General features: G+C 43.3%; 1 protein-coding gene across 1 annotated transcript in view; it reads left to right on the forward strand.

The window, feature by feature from the left end:
* Positions 1-24,393, forward strand: part of GAD2 (glutamate decarboxylase 2) — an 87,623-nt gene that overhangs the window by 41,553 nt on the left and 21,677 nt on the right. The window contains exons 9-11 of the mRNA XM_008709679.1: positions 16,966-17,020; positions 18,688-18,804; positions 20,938-21,002. Of these exons, the coding sequence (XP_008707901.1) occupies positions 16,966-17,020; positions 18,688-18,804; positions 20,938-21,002 (237 nt within the window). The remainder of the gene's footprint in view (positions 1-16,965; positions 17,021-18,687; positions 18,805-20,937; positions 21,003-24,393) is intronic.

Genomic DNA, 24,393 nt, shown 5'->3' on the forward strand with positions numbered 1-24,393 from the left:
ATGGCTGATCATAGGTAGTTCATCTCTTAACTTTTTAAGGGACTCTACACTGTTTTCCAGAGTGGTTGTACTAACTTGCATTCCCACTCCGGGCATACGTGGGGAGGATCCTTCTCCATATCCTCTCCAAATTTTGATAGCTTGTTTATTTAATTTTTATTATTCTTAACTGCATAAGGTGGTACTTAGGTGTGGTTTGATTTGAATTTCCTGATGGTAACACGATTTTGAACACTTTTCATGTGTCTGTAGCCATTTGTATGTCACATTGAAAACTGTTCGTTCATATCTTCTGCCCATTTTATGATTTGCTTATTTGTTTTCACGTATTGAGTTTGAGAAAAGTTCTTATATTCCTTGGATACCTGTAGTCTTTATCTGTAAGTATCATTTAAAAATATATTTTCCCATTCGGCTGCCTCTTAGTTTTTGACTGTTTCCTGGCTTGTGCAGGAAGCTTTTATCTTTGATGAAGTCCCATGTTCATTTCATCTTTTGCTTTCTTGCCTTGGGAGATGGTGGCTTGAAAAAGGTTGCTTAGCCCATGCAGAGATTGTTGCCTATGTTCTCCCTAGGATTTTGGTGATTCTGTCTCACATTATGTCCCTTCTCTCATCCGGCTTGGAGTTTGGCCTTGTGTATGGTGTAGAGAGTGGTCGTTTTCATTCTTTTGCATGTAGCTGTCCAATTTTCCCCAGCAATTATTGATAGACTCGTCTTTTTCCGCACCGGATGTTTTTCCTCCTGCTTATCAAAGATTAGCTACCCAAAGAGCCGTAGCGTCCATTTCTGGGTTCTCTATTCTGTTGTGATTGGTTCGGTGTGGTCATTTTTAAAAGCCAGTACCATGCTGCCTCCAGATCACAGTAAGCTTGTAGTGCAGCAGCTTGTCACGAGCCTTCCTAACACCCATCACCTAAGTTACTCCCATCCCCACTCCACCTCCCTTCCGGAAGCCTTTATTTTATTTCCTGTGAGTCCATGTCTCTCCTGGTTTGTTCCCTGATTTCTTCCCGCTCAGTTCCCTCTCCTATGGTCCTCCATGCTGTCATTCCTTATGTTCCACACTGAATCACTCTTAATTATTATATAGTATGGAAAAATTTATCTTATTTCTTTTTCTAGTAAACTTTAAGGTTAAACAAAGCTCGTATAAGAATGTTTCTACACTAAAATACTTTCCATAACCCCTTTCTTTATTTCCTAAATGTTAGCATTTTCTCTTTATTGAACTAATCATATGGTTCTGTATATTCACTGATCTTTTCAATATACCAGCTTGATTTTATTAATTCAGTTCATTTATAAAGTTTTAATTCATTGAAAATTCATTCATTCTTCTACTCAAGCATTGTTTGTTTTTTTTATTTTTCCTAGCTTTAAGCAACATTTAGTTATTTTTATTCTCTGTTATTTAATTTCAAAGCGTGTCAGGCTATCTATTTTCTCCTCTGAGAATGATTTAGATTGTTTCATGATTGTATATGTAGTATTCCATGTCATTAATTTTTAATGTTCTGTAATTAGTCTTACTTCCTCCCCATTCAAAAGCCAAGAAAATAGTCAAGTAAAGTTTCACATGAATGAACTTTGCTCATGTCTTTCCACTGAAAGCCCAGAAAGATAGTAAAAGTTTAGTAAGTTTAGTGAAAGTGATGAGAGTTACAGATACACTTTCCTCCTTTATCATGCTCCTGTAGTTTTAATGCTGCTGGCAGCCATTAGCATCCTGGAGTTTTCTTAAAACCTAAAGTTCCACAACTATTCGCTTATGAGCAGTTCCTTGGTTCATTTGACCAGTTCTTAGGTAAAGAGAAGTGCAAAAGTGTGTTCGTGTAGGCAATAAGCTTGGAGAAAGTAACTTAAAAAAATTATTAGAATAGTACTGGTATCCATTCAAAATGTCTGTTCTATCTGTCATAATGTTAAAGATCCTCACTGGCACTATTGGAAAAACAAATCAAAAGTGAGGAAAATCGGGTTATTCGCTCAAAGTAAAATCTTTTCCAATCAAACTGTACACATAAAGTGATCGAGGAAGTCAATGTTTACTTCATGAAAAATTTTGGTGAGAGTCGCAGTTTCTTTAATAAACCTTCCCTGAAGTGCCCTCAGCTAGTTTGTTTTGCTTGTCTCTCCTGCACAGCCCTTAGGATAAAGCCTTCCATGCACCTGCAAGCAATGTGGTCACAGTAGCTCCTTTCCGTAGATCCAGAAGCCACTGCTACTATTGTTCCTTGGCAACAATCGTTGCCCCCTAGTCATCTGTGAAATTTCTAAATCACCACCTGTGTCTGGGCAATTTGAAAATTGGGCTTAAACCATGAGTCTCCTTTCCTGATCCAGATATCACAATCTATAAAGAAATGGCTTTGCTTAGCTCACGTGTTAAAAACAAAACCAAAAACTGGCAGACTTTGCTAGTCGTTTCAGCATCTGGATATATGCTACAAGGAGCAGCATCATCAAGGGATTTATGGAGCAGACAATATGTTTAGGAGGAGGTGATGTTTTTATTTTTATGGATAGTGTCATGTTTCAAATAGAATCGGATTAAGGAACTACTACTTTGAGGGGCTCAAAACCCTAGTGTTAATTTTGTACACATCATTGCAGTTCTAGAACGAAACCTTCCCGGTAGGCGGGTATTTTTCTGAATCGCATAAATGCTTTGGAAGACATGTATTGTACGGTGTTAAGAACCTCGCATTCTGCTACAGATGCTCAGGTTTGCAGTCTGCCCCCTTACTAGCTATGTGTTATCCTAGTCACTCACTCACTAGAAACCACTGTTAGTCATACGTGACAACAGTGACTATCTCACTGTACCGGCTGGTTACTCTACGTAGGCAGAGTTTTATACTCAGTGCCTTATAGTGTCTTGGATTTATTATCTCACTTAATCCTATGGAACGCTGTGAGGGAGGGACTATTTGTCAATACTTATGAATGGAGCAAAATTCTTCAAGGAACATTAATGGAGGATACTGGTCTGGGCAAGAACCTGGTGATTCTACCTCTATGTTTGAAATGGTAGCCACATTCACCTGCCCTCCTGAGCTCGGCTTCAAGTCTGCAAGGCTCAGAACAACCGTACACAAGCTTGGTAGGAGGGTTATTGGTGAGGCTCTCAGAGATCATGTGGAGTGGAGGCGACAGTGGTAGTGACTGTTTCTAGTTGCGATTTCCATTATCTGCTGCTGTGCAGTAAGCCATGTTTTAGCAAATCCATCGTAATATCAATCGTTTCCAACAGGAAGGATCCACACGCCCATTCTTTCTTCGCACACCTTCGTGGCAACAGAGACAAGCTCTACCTTCCTAAGAGAGAAGCTGGGGGAGAATTACTACAGCTCTCCACCAAACACCGCAGGTCACCACCGACTCGCTAATCCATTCAGACCACGCGGATGCCTGCCTAGAGAGGAACTCTGAAACATCCCCTGGTTGGTAAGCGCACTTTCTCCTTCATGAATCTGGGCCAAAAATCCACTGTGTCTTTAGCTCCTTCCCACAAAGAGGAGTTTTTTCCTGTTGGCAGCTCTAGCTTTGCCATTGTGGATTTTTGCCCAGGAAATTTTGTGAAGTTATCTGACCTAGAAGGCCAGTACATTGTTAAAGACTGTTGCAAAATCAGGAATCTTCAGTGCAAGACAGCCCCATCCAAAGCAGCAGTCTGGTTCAATAGTCCCACTTCAGCTGGTGAAGTCTTTCCTAAACACGAACAACTACCCAGAACAGCATCAAAGAAAGCCTCAGTCACTAGTTATTGTGCGCTTAAAGGCTGGGACGAAACATTAAAGAGGAGTACATTTTTGCTATGTAGAGTGCTTGAGGTTGCACTACAGAACGCGAATAGGCTGCTGCACTGGTCCAGTCTCCTTTAAGAGAGGCTGTCTGGGCACCAGGCCCAGCCAGACAAACTTCTAGCCCTCATAGAGGACCCCGCTGGAAAGTTGTCACCCAAATAAGCCTCCTCCTCTCACCCCACAGCACAGGGACCGGGCAGGGATGCACAATCCATTATCTGGAGTCTTCTTCTGTTCTGCCCTACAGCCATGACGGCTCAAAACCAGGCCAGTGTGAATGTACTTGGCTGGGGTCTGTCTATTACCTGTTACAATTTACCAGGCTAGAGCCTATTTCTAAAGCAATGTTTCTCAACACGCGGATCCAGATCGTGAATCATCTGAGGTGCTGAGTTAAAACGATTCCTATGCATATCTGTCTATTTTACCGTGATTATTTTGCTTCCTCTTGTTAGCATCGACCGGAAGAGTAGAAATCCGGTCTTTTTCCCCTGCTGCCCCAGTACCCCAACAGTGTGACACATTGTATGCCCCCAATACATATTTGTATATCTGACCTTCTAGCCATAGAATCATCACCCATACAGAACCTTTGAGATAGGCCTTAGAGACCAGGTTTGAAAACTGCATTTTTACAATTTTTGAAAACAATATTTAACACAATCAGATAATAGATGAGTCGACGAAACTTACACCTCACTCCTGCGAGTGAAACTTCGCCTTGTGTCATATACCTCCAGCAAATGCCAATCATCCATCTTCAGTCCCGGGCTCCCGGCGATGAATATACCGAGGTAGAGTGCTTCCATGAGAGGCTGGAACCTGCCCAAATGGAGTCACAACCCTTGGGGGCGCCTGGGTGGCTCAGTCAGCAGGCTGCCTGCCTCTGGGCTCAGTCATGATCCTGCATCCTGGGACCAGCCTTCATCAGCCTCCCGCCCAGCAGGAAGCTCAAGCCTCTCCCACTCCTTAAATTTCTTCTCTTGTTGTCTCTTCACAAATAAATAAATAAAATTTAAAAAAGTGCCACAGCATTTAAAGTTTTCACTTGAATCACACAAAGAACCCGCACTAAAAATTCCAATCAGAAGTGGTAGACTGTTTCATTAATGCTTCTTGGCATGCTTGAATGACACGTCTGGTCCAGTGCCAGATATCATCTGCGGGTGATTTATCTTTATTCTTAAAAGACTCCAATCTTCAAATGGTTTCCTTTATTCGCTCCTGCAATGCTTTGCTGCTTTATTTGGTGATGATCAACCTTACCAATGATTTGACTTATAAGCCACTTCACTTTCTCTATTCAATTTCCTCAGCTTAAAAATGAGATTAATTATTGAGAAACAGGTCTTCGCCCCTTCCAAATTATAATGCGTACCCTAATCTGTGACTTTGGCTAATACCTTCCTGCCTCATGCTTAACAAAATAGCCAGGTGTAAAGCGCCCGGGCAGCACAGCGGTGCTAAGCTGCCAGCCTTCGGCCCAGGGCGGATCCCGCGACTCCGTGGACCAGCCCCACATCAGGCTCTTTCTGCTATGACTGCTTCTTCCTCTCCCAATTCCCTGCTTGTGTTCTCTCTCGCTGGCTGCCCTATTCTGTCGACAACAAATAAAATCTTAAAAAAAAAAAGAGATTGTGTGTAACTACAGGCGAGCAAATCGCGAGCTGTCAAACCCATCCACTCAGAAACTCTCCAAAGCAGAGTGTTTTATTTCCTCTCCTTGGCGTGGAGCTGAAACTGTGATTTGCAAATCACTATAACCTCCTCTCAGTTTCCATGTTGATTAGAAAAATACAACGTACTCTAATGTGCTGAGAACTTATGTTATAAGATAACATGATAATCACACTTTTCCGAATCGCATCTTTTTGGTTTCACCAGCCATGAAGCAAGGTATGTTTGAGCATAGCCCGATCTTGAGAGATGGAAAATCATCAGTTTCCTGGGATGCCCCCGGGCCGAGCTGTGACGTGTAGGAGAAAATGGTGGAGTGAGCCTGTCCCTGCCCCACCACCTGCCTTTCCATTCCCTCCCGCCTCCCTTCAGAAGGCCCATCTCTCACAGAAGTTCCCAGAGGTGGGCTGCCCCTTGACCCGGACCACCTCAGCACCAAACGGAGAGTTCTACTCTCCTTTGACCTGATCCAGCCCACTTAATCACCAGAATCGTCCATTACTTTTGCCAGATAATTGAGCTTGTAACCGCCTTCCTTGAAAACAGTTTGTTACAAATTAGTGGTTCTTAAATGTCTTCGCTTTATATGCCAACTAGGTCGGTAATGCCTCTCATGAGCCTCCAAATGAAAATCGCAGAAAATAAACCCTTACTATATAATGCCCAAAATTATTTATAAACGGTGTTAGGAAAGTAACTTGTAAACAAAATAATATAGTTCAGTGGTATGTAGTATTTAGAAGAGCAAATGAAGTAGCCTAATCCTTGCTTCTATACCTGAAGTCCCAGGGACAGCTTTAATGGATTATTGAACTAGCAACAAACAATTAAAACCCCCTTTACTGGCTCCCCTGGATGCCATTATCAGCCTCCCAGCTATTTAGATTGTGACAACTCCTGCCTTATACTTATTTTTCCAAATTGCCTTTCAAAACCTAGATCAATGACCCTGATGTGAAGCTTGTAACCAAGAGAGCTATTTCTTGATTTACATATCTTTGATCGCTTTCTGGCCCCATGTAAAAACGACTCTGTCCTTTCCCTTTATTTTTCCAAGTCTTGGGAGATGGAGGTCATACCATACTGATCTCAACAATAGAAGTTAATATTTATGAATATATTTCAATTATTAGATAATTTTTAAAATTAATTTTGCATTTATTAACTCCATTTTTAAAACCTTGTAAATCACAAGTAATATTATTAATACTATGTTCCGGAATAGTAATAGAAAAATGAGAAACGGGAGTCACTTGGCTAAGATCACACAGCTACACATCTAGCTTTAGTAGAAACCAACCTCGATTGTTGTAACAGTGGGGTTTTGAACAGTGGGAACACTGTCTGTGCTTTTATTCTTAGGAAAGAAACATTTGTAGAGTAGGATGTTTCTTTTCCACAGTCCCTGTTTGAATTGAGTCTGCCATGTTTCTACCCCAAACCTCCACTCCCCACCTAGCTTAAGTGCTTTTAGTAATTAGAATAATTAGGTGCTTTTTTACTTAATATTTGTATTCAGTTGTTTCAGAATGGATTCTTCTTCTCGTGGCATGTCATCTATATGTGAATGGTAGCCCATGCATTCAAGATTAAAATTACAACCTTTTTTTCTGCACTCTCCCTTCATTGCCATGTTCTGCAAATTAAAGCAGGCTTGTTTTAACCCAGTTGGTGAGATAATCAAAAAGCAGGTTCTGTGCTTGTGTATGGAGGCCCATGGGGGCGGCTCGTAAGAGCACAGCAAGTGAGCTCGAGGTCTAAATGTGTCAGCAGATCCGCCTCATTCAGGGAGGGTCCGTATTTTCCTGGGAAAGCAGCCAACAAGTTATTTTTAACTGATCATGATTATCAACGGTTCAATAACCTTAATTCTATGGCCAGCTGAAGACAACGAAGTAAAACATTTGAAGTAAACCATAATATATTTTCCTCTTAGGAAAATGATCCCACTGACCTTTTGAAAGAAGTGGATCCTTGAAGCCAAACAAAAGTAAGTTTTTAGAATTTTACCCAGCCCATAACAAGCTAAGGGTACGATTTCTGTTTCCATCCAGTGGAGAATGTTACCTCTTGCTTTTGTCGTTTGGTTTTTTGGGTTTTTGTTGCTGTTGTTTTGGGGTTTTTGTTGTTGCTATGTTGCTTGCTTGTTGTTTGTTGTTGTTGTTGTTGTTTTTGCAGTGAGGTGTAGGTGTGGATAGAACCAAGCAGGCTCCATACGTGCAGCCCAGCATGGGGCTCAGTCTCAGCCTGAGATTCATGACCTGAGCCAAAATCAAGAGTCAGTCGCCAGCTGATGGAGCCACCCAGGCAACCCCCACTTTGGCTTTGTTTTGAAAAGAAGACCCAATGCTCAATCTCCGGGGCCACTGAGAATATAGGAGCTTGCATCCAGTCATATTTATTTCTCTCTGAGTTGTAGCTCTGCTTTGGGAAGATCTAAACTTCGCTGTTTAAATAATAGACATCAGATAATATTTAATACTGAAGTCAGACTTTCTAAGAAGGAATTGTCTTACTATAAAAGGTTGGTATTAAACAGACACACATTTGAAAGATCATTTCCAGGAAAATGCCATGTCACCTAATGGGTATGAGTTACCGTGGGCGTGTTATTTGAAAGGGGCCAAATTTTTCCCGCTTCAGGGAATGTGGGGTTGTGGATCTGCCTCAAAGGATCTTCTCTGCCACAATGAAGTCTGGAAGCAGTCTGCCTTGGAGATCTGAGACTGACCCCACAAAGCCTAGGAAGTCACTCTCTGGTCCCTGGGTGGTTTGAAACCAGAGAGCTTGTTTGTAGAACTCCTATGTAGCTTTAGCGGATAGGACCAACGTTCCAGTTCACCGACAGACTATGTGTTTTATTATTACCAACTTAGGAATAATTATTTCTTTTCAGCTGCCTTTATTTTTTTCACGAAGCGTGTGCGAAGACTTTTTTCCTGTGCTAGAACTTCTAGCAGCATAAACTGGCTGTAAGATTAAACTTTGTTGCCCAAAGACTGACACTTCCACCACATCACAAATGCATTCTGTTGAGGCATTCTTCTACCTTCTAGCAATTTCATTCGAAGAATGACAGATTGAGGACTGCACAGACAGATAACCGTCATATTTATTGTCTAGTCCTGACAGGAACCTTCCCCATTAGCACCAAATAATGATCTCAGGGTTTTCCAAATAAGAATAACAGTCGGCTCTGGATTTCCTTCCTTGTTTCTTTTGCTCGCCTTCACTTTAGGGACTGCTATGCAGGACTAGAAAGTGGAGCAGTGTTGGGTACACATCTACTCAGAATGTATAAATGGTTTGGGGCACCATAAGTTTCCTCACCTCTTTGTCTGAGGTAATCGAGAACCACAGAGTGTCTGTTCAAGGCAAACTGGGCAGGTCCAACAGAATGGCCTGAGAACTCAGACATCCAGAGTGAACATCCCTTCCCAGGGCTCTAAGGGCTGATACCTTGATGGTTCAAAACTGAGACATAAGGTGTAAAGACAGAGGAGACAGCATGTTTTTTTGCAACAGATTTAAAAACAAACCGTATTTTGTTTGACCTTATCTGGGCTTTTCTTGTTTGTTGTGTGTGGATTTGTTCCTTTCCTTGTGAGTGCCAAGCAGCTGGGACCTACCCGGTATTACGGAGCCTTTGACCCTTGGCTAAGTTAAGCGACATTTGCAAAAGTACAAGATCTGGATGATGTGTGATGTGAGTATCCCACAGATCATACAAAGATGTTCTTGCACATTTATTCATTTGCGTTCACGGAATGAAATCTGATTTTCTCTTTTTGCTGTATACTTGAATGGGATGGTATTTAGCTGAAGAAAGGCAGATAAAGTAGTATTGTAACTCACACAGCACCAGTGTTGGACTGGAGTAAAGTTCTGAGGCTGACTTGCCTGAATGTCCAATACATTTACATTAGTATTTTCCTGGCTAGTACCCAAGCTGAGCACTGAGGTCCTGATTCACTAGCCCAACAGCCTCTGGAGGAGTGGTAGTTTACAAAAATATCGATGCATAGCCACCCACGTGCAGGGTCGTAGTTCGCTCGAAGAATGATCAAAAAGGGCAAAGCAGAGTTACATTTACATAGGAAAACCCAGAGGATAAAAACAAAAAAAAAACCAAACACCTTAACCAAGCTTTCAGATCATAGATTTGAGAGGAAAGCAGATCGACGACAGCTGCTGTAGGGAAGTATGTCACCGGCCTCTCCAGAGTTTCAGTTGGGCCAGCTAAGAAGATTTAATTATATTTGAAACGCGTTTGACTCCAGACCTAGTCACACGAAAATGAAGACGTGCCCACTCAAAACATTTTCAAATGAAAAAAAAAAAAGTCAAGATTTCTAGAAGGACAAATTGAAGACATTTAAGGTTAGAATTCTAGTATTATTCAAAGTGTGATTCCAAGATCAGCAGTTGTCTGGTAAACTGTCATTACTAATCCGCTTATTACTAACTAAGGCTGCTCTAGGTAGATTTTGGAGTTTATCTTTGTGTATGGTGTGAGAGAGTGGTCAAGTTTCATTCTTTTGCATGTAGCTGTCCAATTTTCCCAGCACTATTTATTGAAGAGACTGTCTTTTTTCCACCGGATGTTTTTTCCTGCTTTATCAAAGATTAGCTACCCAAAGAGCCGAAGGTCCATTTCTGGGTTCTCTATTCTGTTGCATTGGTCTATGTGTCTGTTTTTGTGCCAGTACCATGCTGTCTTTGTGATCACAGCTTTGTAGTACAGCTAACACGAGCCTTCCTTAACACCCATCACCTGGCTACCCCATCCCCCACCCACCTCCCTTCCGAAAGCCTCATTTTGTTTCCCAGAGTCCATAGTCTCTCCTGGTTTGTCTCCCTCTCTGATTTCTTCCCGTTCAGTTTTCCCTCCCTTCTCCTATGGTCCTCCATGCTATTCCTTATGTTCCACACTGAATCACTTCTTTTAATTTACATATAGTAAGGAAAAATTATCTATTTCTTCAAAACTTTTAAGGTTAGCACAAAGCTCTGTATAGAAATGTTTCTAATACTAAAATACCTTTTTCCATAACCTCCTTTCTTATTTCAAATGTTACATTTTCTCTCTTTACTGAACTAATCATATACCTGTATATTCACTGATCTTTTCAATATACCAGCTTCTGATTTTATTAATTCAGTCTACGTTATAAAGTTTTTAATTCATTGAAAAATTCATTCATTCTCTCTGCCTACATTGTTTGTTTTCATTTTCCTAGCTTCTTGGGTTAAATATTTAGTTATTTTTATTCTCTGTTATTTAATTTCAAAAGCGTGTCAGGCTATTCATTTTCCTCTGAGAATGATTTAGGATGCTTCTCATATTTGTATATGTAGTATTCCCATGTCATTAATTTTTAATGTTCTGTAATTGCAGTTCTGATTTCCTCCCTGACTCAAAAGTTTTATAAAATAGCCAAGTAGCTTTCTTCCATGGTGAATTGAACTTTTTATCATAATCCTTTTCTTTTCTCTACCAGTGTTCAGGAAAGAGGAGTGGCAGTTTAGGGAAGTTGAGGCAGTGATGAGAGGTGGCCATAGACACTTTCCTTTGTCACATACCCCTGTGAGCTTTAATGCTGGCAGCCAATGGCAGCAATCTGGAGTTTTCGTGTGAAAACCGAAGTCGCTCCCAATCACGTCATGGTTGGCCCCTTGGCTGCACATCACTTGGACTGTTCTATAGGGAGTGAGAGTGTGTGTATGTGTCTGTGTGAAGTAAATGCTTTTGGAGAAAGTAATCTAAAAAAAAAATTACTAGAATTAGGTACGAAAATCACCCAAAATGTCCTGCTCCCCTATCCTGGCCATAATGCTAAAGGATCCCATCGTGCCTATTGGAAAACAAATCTTAAAAGAGAAAAATCGGGTTATCTGTCAAAGTTAAAATTCTTTTTCCGAATCAAACTGCATATAAAGGGACTGAGGAAGCTCACTGTTTCTAATTATGGTAAAAATTTTTGGCAGAGGGTTTGGTTTTGCAATACTAGTCCTTCCTGAGTGCCCTGTTTGGAGTTTTGTTTGCTAGTCTCTCTTCCGGGCATGTCCTAGGATAGGTTACCCACACCGGCAGCAGCCCTGTGGGGACACAGGGAGCTCTTTTCCCAGGAGATCTCTCTCGTAAGTTTCACTGCTACGCCACAGTTCCTGCAACAATCGTTGCCCCCAGTCAGTCTGTGAAATTTTCAAATCACCACCCAGTCTGGGCAATTTGAAAATTGGCTTGGGTCCATGAGTTCCCTTTCCCATCCAGATATCACAATCTGCTAAAGAAATGGCTTTGCTTAGCTCTGACAAGTTAAAAAAACAAAACCAAAAAACTGGCAGACTTTGGTTAGTCGTCTAGCATCTGGATGCTATGCTACAAGGAGCAGTATCATCAAGGGATTATGGAGCAGAGCAATATGTTTTAGGAGGAGGTGATAAGTTTTTATTTTGCTTGACAGTGCTAATAGCCAACAGAATCGGGATTAAGGAACTACTCACTTTGAGGGGCTTCCAAAAAACCCTAGTGTTAATTTTGCATACATCATTGCAGTTCTAGAACGCAAACCTTCCGGTAGGCGGGTATTTTTCTGAATCGCATAAATGCTTTGGAAGACATGTATTGTACGGTGCTAAGAACCTGCATTCTGCTATCAGACAGCTCTAGGTTTGCAGTCTGCCCCCTACTAGCTATGTGCTATCCCGCGAGTCACTCATCACTAGAACCACTGTTAGTCATGACAACAGTGAGACTATCTCACGTGTACCGGCTGGTTACTCTACGTAGGCAGAGTTTTATACTCAGTGCCTTATAGTGTCTTGGATTTATTATCTCACTTAATCCTCATGGAATGCTTGTGAGGGAGGGACTATTGTCATCATTTTATGAATGAGCAAAATTCTTCAAGTACACACAATGAGCATTGGACCTGGGGCAAGAACCTGGTGATTCTGTCTCTGCGTTCTGAGTTCTAGCCACATTCACCTGCCTCCCTGAGCCTCGGTTTCCTTGTCTGCAAGGTCAGAACAACCGTAATGCTTGTAGAGGTTGCCAGAGGCTCAGAGATCATGGAGTGAGGCACAGTGTAGTGACTGTTTCTGAAGCTGGCGATTCATTATCGCTGCCAGCAGTGTTGCTCTTAGCAACGATCGTAATATCAATCAGTTTCCAACAGGAAGGATCCACACGTCCATTCTTCTTTGCACACCTCTCTCTGTGAACAGAGACAAGCTCTACTCACTTAAGAGAAGCTGGTAGAATTACTACAGTTTCATCAGGGCCAATGCGCAGGGTCACCAATGACTCAAGCACCTGGTCTGTGACCATTTGGATGCCTGCCTAGAGGTATAAACTCTCTAGTAAACATCCCCTGTTGGTAAGCGCACTTTCTCCTTCATGAATCTGGGCCAAAAATCCACTGTGTCTTTAGCTCCTTCCCACAAAGAGGAGCTTTTCCTGTTGGCAGCTCTAGCTGCCATTGTGGGATTTTGCCCAGGAAATTTTGTGAAGTTATCTGACCCTATAGCGTTGTATACATTGTTAAAGACTGTTGCAAAATCAGGAATCTCAGTGCAAGACAGCCCCATCCAAAGCAGCAGTCTGGTTCAACAGTCCCCACTTCAATGGCAGTCTTTTCCTAAACACGAACAACTACCCGAGAACAGCATCGCAAAGCCTCAGTCACTAGTTATTGTGCGCTTAAAGGCTGGGACGTGTAAACATTAAAGATATACATTTTTGCTATGAAGATGCTTTGAGGCCAGACCTACAGAACGCAACAGCTGCTATCCAAAGCCTCCCTGCACCAAGAGAGGCTTGTCTGGAAAATCCAGGCCCAGCCAGACAACTTCTAGCCCTCAGAGGACCCTGCTGGTTGTCACCCAAATGTTCTCTCACCCCACAGCACAGGGACCGGGCAGGGATGCACAATCCATTATCTGGAGCTCCTTCTGCTCCCTGCCCTACAGCCATGACGGCTCAAAACCATGGGTCATGTGAATGGTACTTGGCTAGTCTGTCGCACAATTGTTTAAATGCCTACCAGGCTAAAATTTCCATTTCTAAAGCAATGTTTCTCAACACGTGGATCCAGATCAGAATCATCTGAGGTGCTTGTTAGAAATGCAGATTCCTATGCATATCTGTCTATTTTACTGTGTGATTATTTGCTTCTCTTGTTAGCACGGGACCTGAAGAGTAGAAACTGGTCTTTTTCCCCTGCTGCCCCAGTACCCCCAACAGTGTGACACATTGTATGCCCCCAATACATATTTGTGGAAGGAATTAATTCCTGGGCCCTATAATCGACCTCCTGCATCAAAATCCCTGAGAGCAGGGCCCAAGAATCTGCATTTTAAAGGTGCACACCAGTGATTTTTATGCACACCAAATTTTTAAGAACCAATGTTCTAAAGTAATTCAGCGAATTCTAAGATAAACAGAAAGATGAAAAGTTTGGTCTAGAGGTCCCCATACCCTCTCATCTGCGAGTGAAACTCTGCCTTGTGCTCACATACCTCCAGCAAACGTCAATCATCCATCTTCAGGTCCCGGGTTCCTAAGTGGATAAAACAGGTATCTTAGGCAGAGTGCCTAAGAGAGGCTGGAAACTGCCCGGTCAAGAGCCACAACCCTTGGGGCGCCTGGGTGGCTCAGTCGTTAAGCGTCTGCCTTCGGCTCAGGTCATGATCCTAGCATCCTGGGATCCAGCCCCTCATCAGGCTCCCTGCTCAGCAGGAAGCCTGCTTCTCCCTCTCCCACTCCCCCCCTTGTGTTCCTTCTCTTGCTGTCTCTCTCTGTCAAATAAATAAATAAAATCTTAAAAAAAAAAAAAAGCCACAGCATTGCTTTCTGCCTGAACTCGAATATTGGAAGAACCCGCACCAAAACTCCAATCAGGAAGTGGTGTAGACTGTTCATTACTGCTTCTGGCATGCTTGAATGACACGTCTGGTCCAGGAAAGTCAGATATCATCTGCAAGGATTTATCTTATCTTAAAAGACTCCAATCTCTCTAAATAGGTTTCCTATCTGGCCCTTCTACCAAGCTTGCTGCTTTATTTCTGGTGATGATCAACCTTTTACCAACATTTGATCTTGGGCAGCCACTTCACTTTCTCTTGGCCCACTTCCTCATTTGAAAAATGAGACAATTAGCTGAGAAACAGGTCTTCAGCCCCTTCCAATTATAATGTACCCTAATCTGTGACTTCTTGGCGACACCTTCCTGCCTCATGCTTAACAAAATAGCCAGGTGTGGGGCGCCTGGGTGGCACAGCGGTTAAGCGTCTGCCTTCGGCTCAGGGCGTGATCCCGGCGATCTGGGATCGAGCCCCACATCAGGCTCTTCTGCTATGAGCCTGCTTCTTCCTCTCCCACTCCCCCTGCTTGTGTTCCCTCTCTCGCTGGCTGTCTCTATCTCTGTCGAATAAATAAATAAAATCTTTAAAAAAAAAAAAAATAGACAGGTGTGACCAGGCGAGCAAATCGCAGCTGTCAAACTCATCCACCCAAAACTCTCCAAAGCAGAGTGTTTTACTCTCCTTTGGCGTGTGGAAAACTAGGTAAAACTGGGGATTTGCAAACTGTTTCTGAGAATCCTCTCTCAGTTTCCATGTTTACTTAGAAAAATACAACGGCAATTTTAATGTGCTGAGAACTTTATGTATAAGACAATTATGATACCCACATTTCTTCCGAAATCGGCATCTTTGGTTTCTATCAGCGCTGAAGCAAGGTGTTTGAGCATAGCCCGATCTAGAGAGATGGAAAATCACTGCTTCCTGGGATGCCCCCGGGGCCGAGCTGTGACGTGTAGGGAGAAATGTAGGGAGTGAGCTCCTTGTCCCTGCCCCACCACCTGCCTTTCCATTCCCTCCGTCCCTCCTTCAGAAGGCCCATCTCACAGAAGTTCCCCAGAGGTGGGCTGCCCCGACCCGGAATCGTACCCTCAGCACCAAACGTAGGTTCACTCTCCTTTGTTCCAATCCAGCCTGACTAATCACTCGTAACTTGTCCATTACTTTTGCCAGATAATTGAGTTGTAACTGCCTTCCTTTGGAAAACAGCTTCACATAAATTAGTGGTTCTTAAATGTCTGCTTTATATGCCAACTAGTTTGCAATGCCTCCTTTATGAGCCTAAAATGAAAATCGCAGAAAATAAACCTTACTATATAATGCCCAAATTATTTTTATAAAACGGGTGTTAGGAAAGTAACTTGTAACAAAATAACATAGTTCAGTATGTAAAGCTTAGAAGAGCAATGAAGTAGCCCAATCCTTGCTCTATACCTGAAGTCCCAGGGACAGCCAGGAATGGATTATTGAACTAGCAACAAATACCAAAACCCCCCTCACTGCTCCCTGGATGCCGATACCGTCTCCCAGCTATTTATTGTGACAACCTCCTGCCCATAATTTATTTTTCCAAATTGCCTTTCAAAAACCTAGATCAATGACCCTGATGTGAAGCTTAGCAACCTCAAGAGAGCTATTTTGATTTAAGAATTTTTTACTGCTTCTGGCCCCATGCAACGACTCTGTCCTTTCCCTATTTTTCCCCCCAAAGTCTTGGGAGATGGAGGTCATAACACATAACAATCTCAACAATAGAAGTTAACATTTATGGAATATTTCCCACGTGCTGAGCACTTTTAAAATAATCTTGCATTTATTAACTCATTTTAAACCTTGTAATTCCATAAGTAATATTATTGTCACTATGTTCCGGGGAACAGTAATAAGAGGCACAGAGAAATCAAGTCACTTGGCTAAGATCACACAGCTAGCTACATCTAGCTTCTTGTAGAAACCAACTCCTTTGATTGTTGTAACAGTGGGGGTTTTGTAATTAGCAAAGCACTATCTGTGCTTTTATTTTAGGAAAGAAACATTTCAGGGAGGAAAGGATGTTTCTTTTTCCACAGTCCCTGTTTGAAATTTGAGCCCATGTTTCTACCCCCAAACCTCCACCCCCACCAGCTTTATGCTTTTAGCACTTAGAATGTAATTAGGTAGCTTTTTTACTTAATATTTGCATTCAGTTGTTTCAGAATGGATTTCTCTTCTTGGCATGTCATCTATATGTGAAATTGCAGCTCCATGCATTCGAAGATTGGGAATACAAATCTTTTTTCTGCACTCTCCTTCCATTGCCAAGTGTCTTGCACCAAAGCAGGCTTGTTTTAACCCAGTTAAGAGATGACCCAAAAAGCAGGTTCTGTGCTGCATGGAGGCCCATGGGGCTGTTCTAAGAGCACAGCGTGCTCGGGAGTCTCCTAAATGTGTCAGAAGTTACATCCCGCCTCATTCAGGGAGGAACTGCATTTCTTCCTGGAAACAGCCAACAAGTTATTTTAACTGATCATGATTATCAACGGTTCCGGGCTAACCTTTTACCCTGATGTGGCTGCTTGTAAAGACAACAAAGTAAAATATTTGAAGCAAACCTATAATATATTTTTCCTTTCAGGGGGAAAATGATCCCATCTGACCTTGAAAGAAGGATCCTTGAAGCCAAACAAAAAGTAAGTTTTTTTAGGAATCTTTACCCAGCCCATAACAAGCTAAGGGTACGTATTTCTGTTTCCATCCAGTGGAGAACACACTTTTGTTTTTTGTTTGTTTGGTTTTGGGTTTTTTGTTGCTGTTGTTTTGGGGTTTTTGTTGTTGTTGTTGTTGTTGTTGTTGTTGTTGTTGTTGTTGTTTTTGTAGTGAGGGGCAGAGGGAGAGAGAGAATCCCAAGCAGGCTCCATGGCCAGTGTGGGGCCCAGCATGGGGCTCAGTCTCAGCCCTGAGATCATGACCTGAGCCAAAATCAAGAGTCAGTCGCTTAGCTGATGGAGCCACCCAGGCAACCCCCACTTTGGCTTTGTTTTGAAAAGAAGACCCAATGCTCAATCTCCCAGCTTTACTGAGAATATAGGAGCTTTGCATCCAGTCGTTATTTATTTCTCTGAGTTGTAGCCTCTGCTTTGGGAAGATCTAAACTGCTGTTTAAATAATAGACACTGTGATAATATGCACACTGAAGCCGTAGGACTTTCTAAAGAATTTGTCTTACTATGTGCTGTTGGCATTAAACAGACACACATTTGAAAGATCATTTCCCTAAGTGGAAAATGCCACAATACCAATGTGGCATGAGTTACCGTGGTGTGGTTATTTGAAAGGGGCCAATTTTTCCCGCCTAGGAATGTGGTTGTAATCGGCTCTCCAAGCATCTTCTTCTTTGGCCAGCAATTTAGAAGTCTTAGAAGCAGCCCGTTCTGGAGACCTGAGAATGATTCCCACAAAGCTCTAGGAAGTCACTTCTATCCCTGGGTGGTTTGCAAACCAGAGAGCTTGTTTGTAGAACTCTCAGTGTAGCTTTTAGTGGATAGGACTGACCGTTCCTAGTTCAATGACAGACTATGTGTGTTTTATTATTACCAACTTAGGAATAATTATTTCTTTTCAGCTGCCTTTTATTTTTTTTCTACGAAGTGGCAGCGGAAGATTCCTCTTTTTCCTGTGCTAGAACTTCTAGTAGCATAAACCACAAGATTAAACTTTTGCTGCCCCCTAAAGACTGACTCTGACTTCCTGTCACATCACAGCTCTGTGCATTCTGTTGGAGGCATTCTTCTACCTTCTAGCAATTTTCATTCAGCCAGGGCCGGACAGACTGAGGACTGCTTAGACAGATAACCGTCATGGCTTATTGTCTAGTCCCACAGGAACCCTTCCCTCTACGGCACCAAATAAATGATCTCAGGGTTTTCCAAATAAGAATAACAGGCCGGTCGGATTTCCTTCTCTTTGCTCTTTTGCTCGCTCACTTTAGGGGACTGCTATGCAAAAGGGAGACTAGAAAGTGAGCAAAGGGGGGACAATATCTACCTAGAATGTATAAATGGTTTGGGGGCACCATAAAGCTTCCTCACCTCTGGGTCCAGTGTGGCCTCTCCTGAGAACCAGAGTGTCTGTTCTCATAAGGCAACTGGCAGGTCCAACAGAATGGCCTGGAGAACTCAGATCCTGGAGAGTGAATATCCTCCCAGGCTCCAAGGGGTTGACACTCCTTGTGATGGTTCCAAAACTGGAGATGTATGTATGACAGAGGGAGAATAGCCGCTGTTTTTTACCAGATTTAAAAAAAACAAAAACCGTGACGCCCTGTTTGACCTTATCTGGGGCTTTCTTGTTTGTGTAGGGATTTGTTCCTTTCCTTGTGAGTGCCACAGCTGGGACCACCGTGTATGGAGCCTTTGACCCTCTCTTGGCGGTTGCTGACATTTGCAAAAAGTACAAGATCTGGATGCATGTGGATGTGAGTATCCCACAGGACTGCCACAAAGATGTCCTTGCACATTTATTCATTTGCGGCTCACGGAATGAAATCTGATTTTCTCTCTCTTTTTTTGCTTTGGGAGCTAATTTTCAGAATGGGGATGTTTAGCTTTTGAAGAAAGCAGACAAAGTAGTATGCAACTCACACAGTACCCAGTGTTGACTGGAGGAAGTCGGAGGCTGACTTGCCTGAATGTCCCCAACATGATTAATATTGTTATTTCTCTGGCCAGTACCCAAGCTGAGCACTGAGGTCCTGATTCACTAGCCCATAACAGCCTTGGAGGAGTGTAGCCTACGTACATCGATGCATAGCCACCCACGTGCAGGTCGTAGTTCGCTCGAAGAATGATCAAAAAGGCAAAGCAGAGTTACATTTACATAGGAAACCCAGAGGATAAAAAAAAAAAAACAAAAAAAAAACCAAACACCTTAAACTCAAGTCAGGGATTTGTATATTTGGAGAGGAAAGCAGACTTGATTGACAGCTTGCTAGGAAGTATGGGCCACCAAATTTCCAGTTTCTCAGCTGGGCCAGCTAAGAAGATCAATTATATTTGAAACGTGTTTGACTCCAGACCTAGTCACACGAAAATGAAGACGTGCCCACCAAAACATTTTCAAATGAAAAAAAAAAAAAATGTCAAGATTTAGAAGGACAAATTGAAGACATTTAAGGTTAGACCAGTATTATTCAAAGTGTGATTCCAAGATCAGCAGTTATCTGCAAACTGTTCATTACTAATCCGCTATTACTAACTAAGGCTGCCTAGGTAGATTTCCATGATCCCAGTGTTATCCTGCATGGTGGTTACCAGTCTTCTTTTCCTTCCCTGATCCACAGTGTGAGTTGTTCATTAGGCTACCAGAGACCCCTTCGGTTTTACAAATGAAGATGCTAAGTTGAACAATTCAAGCACCGTCATGACCTGGGTCTCAGAACTGGAGAGCCTATTAAAGCTTATTAGCTGATTCTGGAAGAGGATTATCCTGACAGCTTTAAAAATAGCAATGTCTGTGTGTCCTGAGCCAGCAGGCACTGTGGTCTCTCCTCCTGGATTTCTACTTAAAATAGAGTGGGGAGATCTTTCAACCAATTGCATTTGCTTTCTTTGAAACCTACCAAGTGTACCGCTTATTCTTATCATCTTAAATGTTAATACTCTTTTTAATTAAATTAGAGAAAATCTTAAAATAGGACACATTTGGAAAATTGGATAATTTTTCAAAGTGTAAAAGAACTGAAATTACGACAAACTAAAAAAAAAAAAAAAAAGGCAATTATACCCTAACAGGTTTTTTTTTCTTTAAAATTATCCTAGGATTATTTTTACCCACAAAGAATGCCAACATTTTCCAATGAATCTCCATCTTGACATCTTCCTTTAAAGGAGATCATTGCATCACCACACTAACTCAAGTCTTCACACTTGAGTACAAATTTTTAAGAGTCATGTTCTAGTTGCTCAACAAATTGACTAGCACAAATTCTTCCTGCTTGTTTTTCTTCCTTCCCCCTTCCTTCCTTCCTGACTCCCTCCCTTCCCCTTCTCTCTTTCTTTCTTTCTTTCTTTCTTTCTTTCTTTCTTTCTTTCTTTCTTTCCCTTTTTTTTGGACAGAGAAATTGTCTTATCCTAAAGTACATATTAGTGAACTAGGATTATGAAGTTGCTTCTTCCCTCTGGAATCATCTAGACTTGCCAAAAGAATTGTCCTTATAACTCAGAAGCTGCTTTTTCGGTACCCCAGCCCATCCTCTCTACTCTCAACAGGGGAGACAAGATGGTTTCTTATTCTGAGATCACGAGCTTCCCTAGGACTAGGAGTGGACTAGGACTAGGAAAGGACCTTTCCCCTTCTTGTGCAGAAATATGCCCCCAGTTTGGCTCCTTACACTTGTCTAAATGTGGGATGGAACCTGAAACCTTAGCATAGCTTCCAGTTTAAACTTTGAAAGTCTAGTGCCAGAAGGCGGCCAGCCCCCTGTTGCCTGAGCTCGAGGAGATGACTTTCACCCCACGAGATTCTCGCTGTTCTGGAAGACACCAAACTTCAGAACTCTAGGCAATGAAAGACCTGCTACGCTGTTCCTTACATGATCTTCCTTTTGCAGGCAGCTTGGGGTGGAGGACTACTGATGTCCCGGAAGCACAAATGGAAACTGAGCGGCGTGGAGAGGTACACCCACTTTTCTTGTTAACAATGTAAAGTGTGAAAGCTAAATGTGAAAAGCAACTTACATACAATTTCCAAGCACTCCTGGAACACAGGTGAGCCTGTTCTCTGCAATGGTTGTGTGCCTTGACCTGTGTGGCCCTAGACCCGTGAATATTCTGTGTACACAACAAAAAGACATCAAATCCCCTATCCAGTGACCCAGGCAGGATGATTCTCAAAAAGAGATTCCTAACTGGAGTCCGTGGTTGGCCAGAGGACTCAGGAACGACCTTCCTACAATCTCTGAACCAAAATTATTATTATTATTTTTTAAAGATTTTATTTATTTATTCGACAGAGATAGAGACAGCCAGTGAGAGAGGGAACACAAGCAGGGGGAGTGGGAGAGGAAGAAGCAGGCTCCTAGCGGAGGAGCCTGATGCAGGGCTTGATCCCATAACGCCGGGATCACGCCCTGAGCCGAAGGCAGACGCTTAACCGCTGTGCCACCCAGGCGCCCCTGAACCAAAATTATTTAAAACCTGTTGGCAGGTCATAGTTTTCTAGGGAGAAGATCTGTAGCTTTCATATTCCATAAAAGGATAATATCCACTGCCGTAAGCAAACCAATAAATAATTTTGCCCCTTATAATATATCAGTGTTGAAAGCATGGGTTTGGGGTTTAATACGGCCAGTTGAAAGCAAGACATATTGTGAGAATGTCATCCCATGGTTTCATTCCCATGATAATTTTTTTTTAACGTAGCTCTGATGCATGCAGCAAAGCACCTTTTTTTTTCAGAGACTAAGCAGTAGATGGTTGAGAAAAGCTCTCAAACCGAAAGGAGGCGATATTTGATTAGCATAAAACATATTCCGGTCTGAAGAGCAAAGGGAAAAAAAATTACAGAATGCAAAATCAGCCTCGGGCTTTGTTGACCGTGCGCAGAGGAAGCTCGGCGTCCCCAGTTCTCCCGTGACACCCGGCAGCTCAACAGCAGACGGGAGCTCGGACACTCCAGGCAGCTGAGAAAGCTGGAGTTCGTCTGAGGCTGCCAAGGGTCCACCAGGCCCTGCCAAGTAGCCAGCTGCTGCCCAGGAAGAGTTTCCCACTGGCTCTGCCTCTAGACAGCTTGGCACTGTTTCTACTCTGGGAGGAGGAGAGAGGCCGATGGAGCACGGGAGCATCTGTCCACACTAGTGCAGGATGGATGCCCGGGCCCGCTCCCACGCCGAGAACCCAAGGGAGCGGGGGCACCTGAGGCAGAGTCAGGGCCACACTGCCTCACTTGTGGAAGACTCGAGATACCAGCTGAGGCCCGAGGCAGCAGGGCAGCCGTCCCTGAGTCTGCTAGCTGCCGTCAGCGGCTGGCGGGGAGAGCCGCCCCTGCTCTGATGGCAAGTTCCCATTTAGCGATGGGAGGCCAAAGGCAGGCATAGCCCCCTGCCAGCGTGAGCCAGTCTTGGCCTTTCCCTTTGGGGCTTCTCCCATGCCCAATTCCTTTTTGCTAGGAAAATCTCTCTGAAACCAGTCCTTTAAGGAGAAGGCAATGCACTACACGAGGAGAGATGACGGAAAAAAAAAAGGAAGGAAGGAAGGAAGGAAGGAAGGAAGGAAGGAAGGAAGGAAGGAAGGACAGATTGCAAGGTGCCTGCTCAGATGGTAAGAATGAGAAGGAATTCTCATGCTTTCGAGAGAGGTGGTCTGTACACAGTATTTTCTCTTCTTTGGTTTCTTTCTGACTGGCACACAAAGTAAGCTTCTATTATTGTGTCTTCAACGCCACCTGGGACTCTGAAAGCCACGGAGTGTCCTCCACCAGTGATGACTTAACAGCTCGCTCAATTACCTACCCTGAGCCTTGGAAAAATAAACACCCACACGCTTTTGTACTAAAGACTATTATTTCAGAGCAGAGCTTAGAACATTCACCAGGGAACATAGAGTCTGCTCCAACAGCCGCAATTCTGAAACTGTATGGGAAACCAAATCTACGAAGCAGAAGAGCCAAAGATGAAGTCCCCCAAAATGAGGGACTGCCGTCTATGGACCCGAGAGTATCTGTCCTGCTGACTTATTAGCAAAAGGCACACCGTCTATAGTGAATAAGGCTGTAGAGCCAGTGGAAACCCCCGGGCATGATGGGCATGGGCATAAGTTTAGGGGAAAGAATTTGCCTCACTTGGGGGTATATGTTTTCCCAAGAATTCACTGTAAAGGGGAGGAAATCCGTGGTCAATTCTTGTCCCCGGATCAAGAGCTTCCCCCATGGTCACAGGGTCCCCAGAGTGCCATCCTCATAACAAAATGGCACGAGTCACCAGAGCCGGCCTCGCACTCCCTTCAAGTACCTACCGACTTCTCAGAAAACAGCTTTCATCCTTGCTGATACTGTCGAATTTTCTAGAGACAGCGTAGCGGAGAGGGTGTGCCAAGAGCCCTAACACTCCCAGCACGCTTCTGTGCCTTGTAAACGGTCCGCTTTAATCCCTCCCCACGGCAGGCTGCCGTGCCTGCAGTCTCCCTTTGCGGCGGTCCCCTCTGAAGGTTTTCCGGCCCAGCTGAAGGTCCTGGCACAGCTTCTGCCATATTACCGTCACTGCCCTCACTCCTGCCCCGAGAGCCAGGGGGTTACACATTCGGTTCAGCAGTGACTGAGCCTCTGTCGTCTGCAAGGCGCATCAGTTGGCGCAATGAGGGCGCGAAGATGAACATGGTGTGAAGCCTGTTTTCTAAGGGCTCAGAATCTAGTAGGGAAGAGTGACAGTCAATGGTGGGTTAACCTTCAGGGCAGAGGAAGTAAAGGCTCAAGAGACAGACAAGCAAGCTGACTGGCAAGCACAGAGAAGAACGATTCCTGCTGAACGGGGTTATTCAAGGAAGACTTCACGCAGGGCTGGGCATCGGTGTTGCGTCAGGCGGAAGTGGAAGATGGACATTGAAGGTGAAGAGCAAGGACACAGAGGTTTGAAAGGGTCCTTGGAGGAAGTCCGGATAAGTTTGGATGGAGACTGAGAGGGACTCACGACAGTGATTGGAAGCTCCTGGAGTGTCCACGTCTTGCGCAGGGAGTCTCAGTGGAGGGCCTGCCCACAGAACCAATCAGGAGCAGCATAAATCCGTGTGTATATAGATAAGTTGCGCTCTAATTACACGAAGAGCCTTGCGTATTACAGAATGCTTAAACACTCTTTGTATATAATACTTTCTTTAGCCTCATTTTCCAATACTTGAAGAAATTCCAGAGACTTTCCACCTTGGCAGACTTTACAGTCTTACATAATATGTGGAAAAGTATGGGGGACATTTTTTTGTAGCTATCTTTGACCCAGCTAGCATTAGCTTGTTGTACTCTATGAAACATCTTCCTCAAAAATTACAAGCACCAAAGACTACAGAATAACGCACTT

The sequence above is a fragment of the Ursus maritimus genome, unplaced genomic scaffold, assembly GCF_017311325.1.
Source record: "Ursus maritimus isolate PB19 unplaced genomic scaffold, ASM1731132v1 scaffold_31, whole genome shotgun sequence".
Lineage (NCBI taxonomy): Eukaryota > Metazoa > Chordata > Mammalia > Carnivora > Ursidae > Ursus > Ursus maritimus.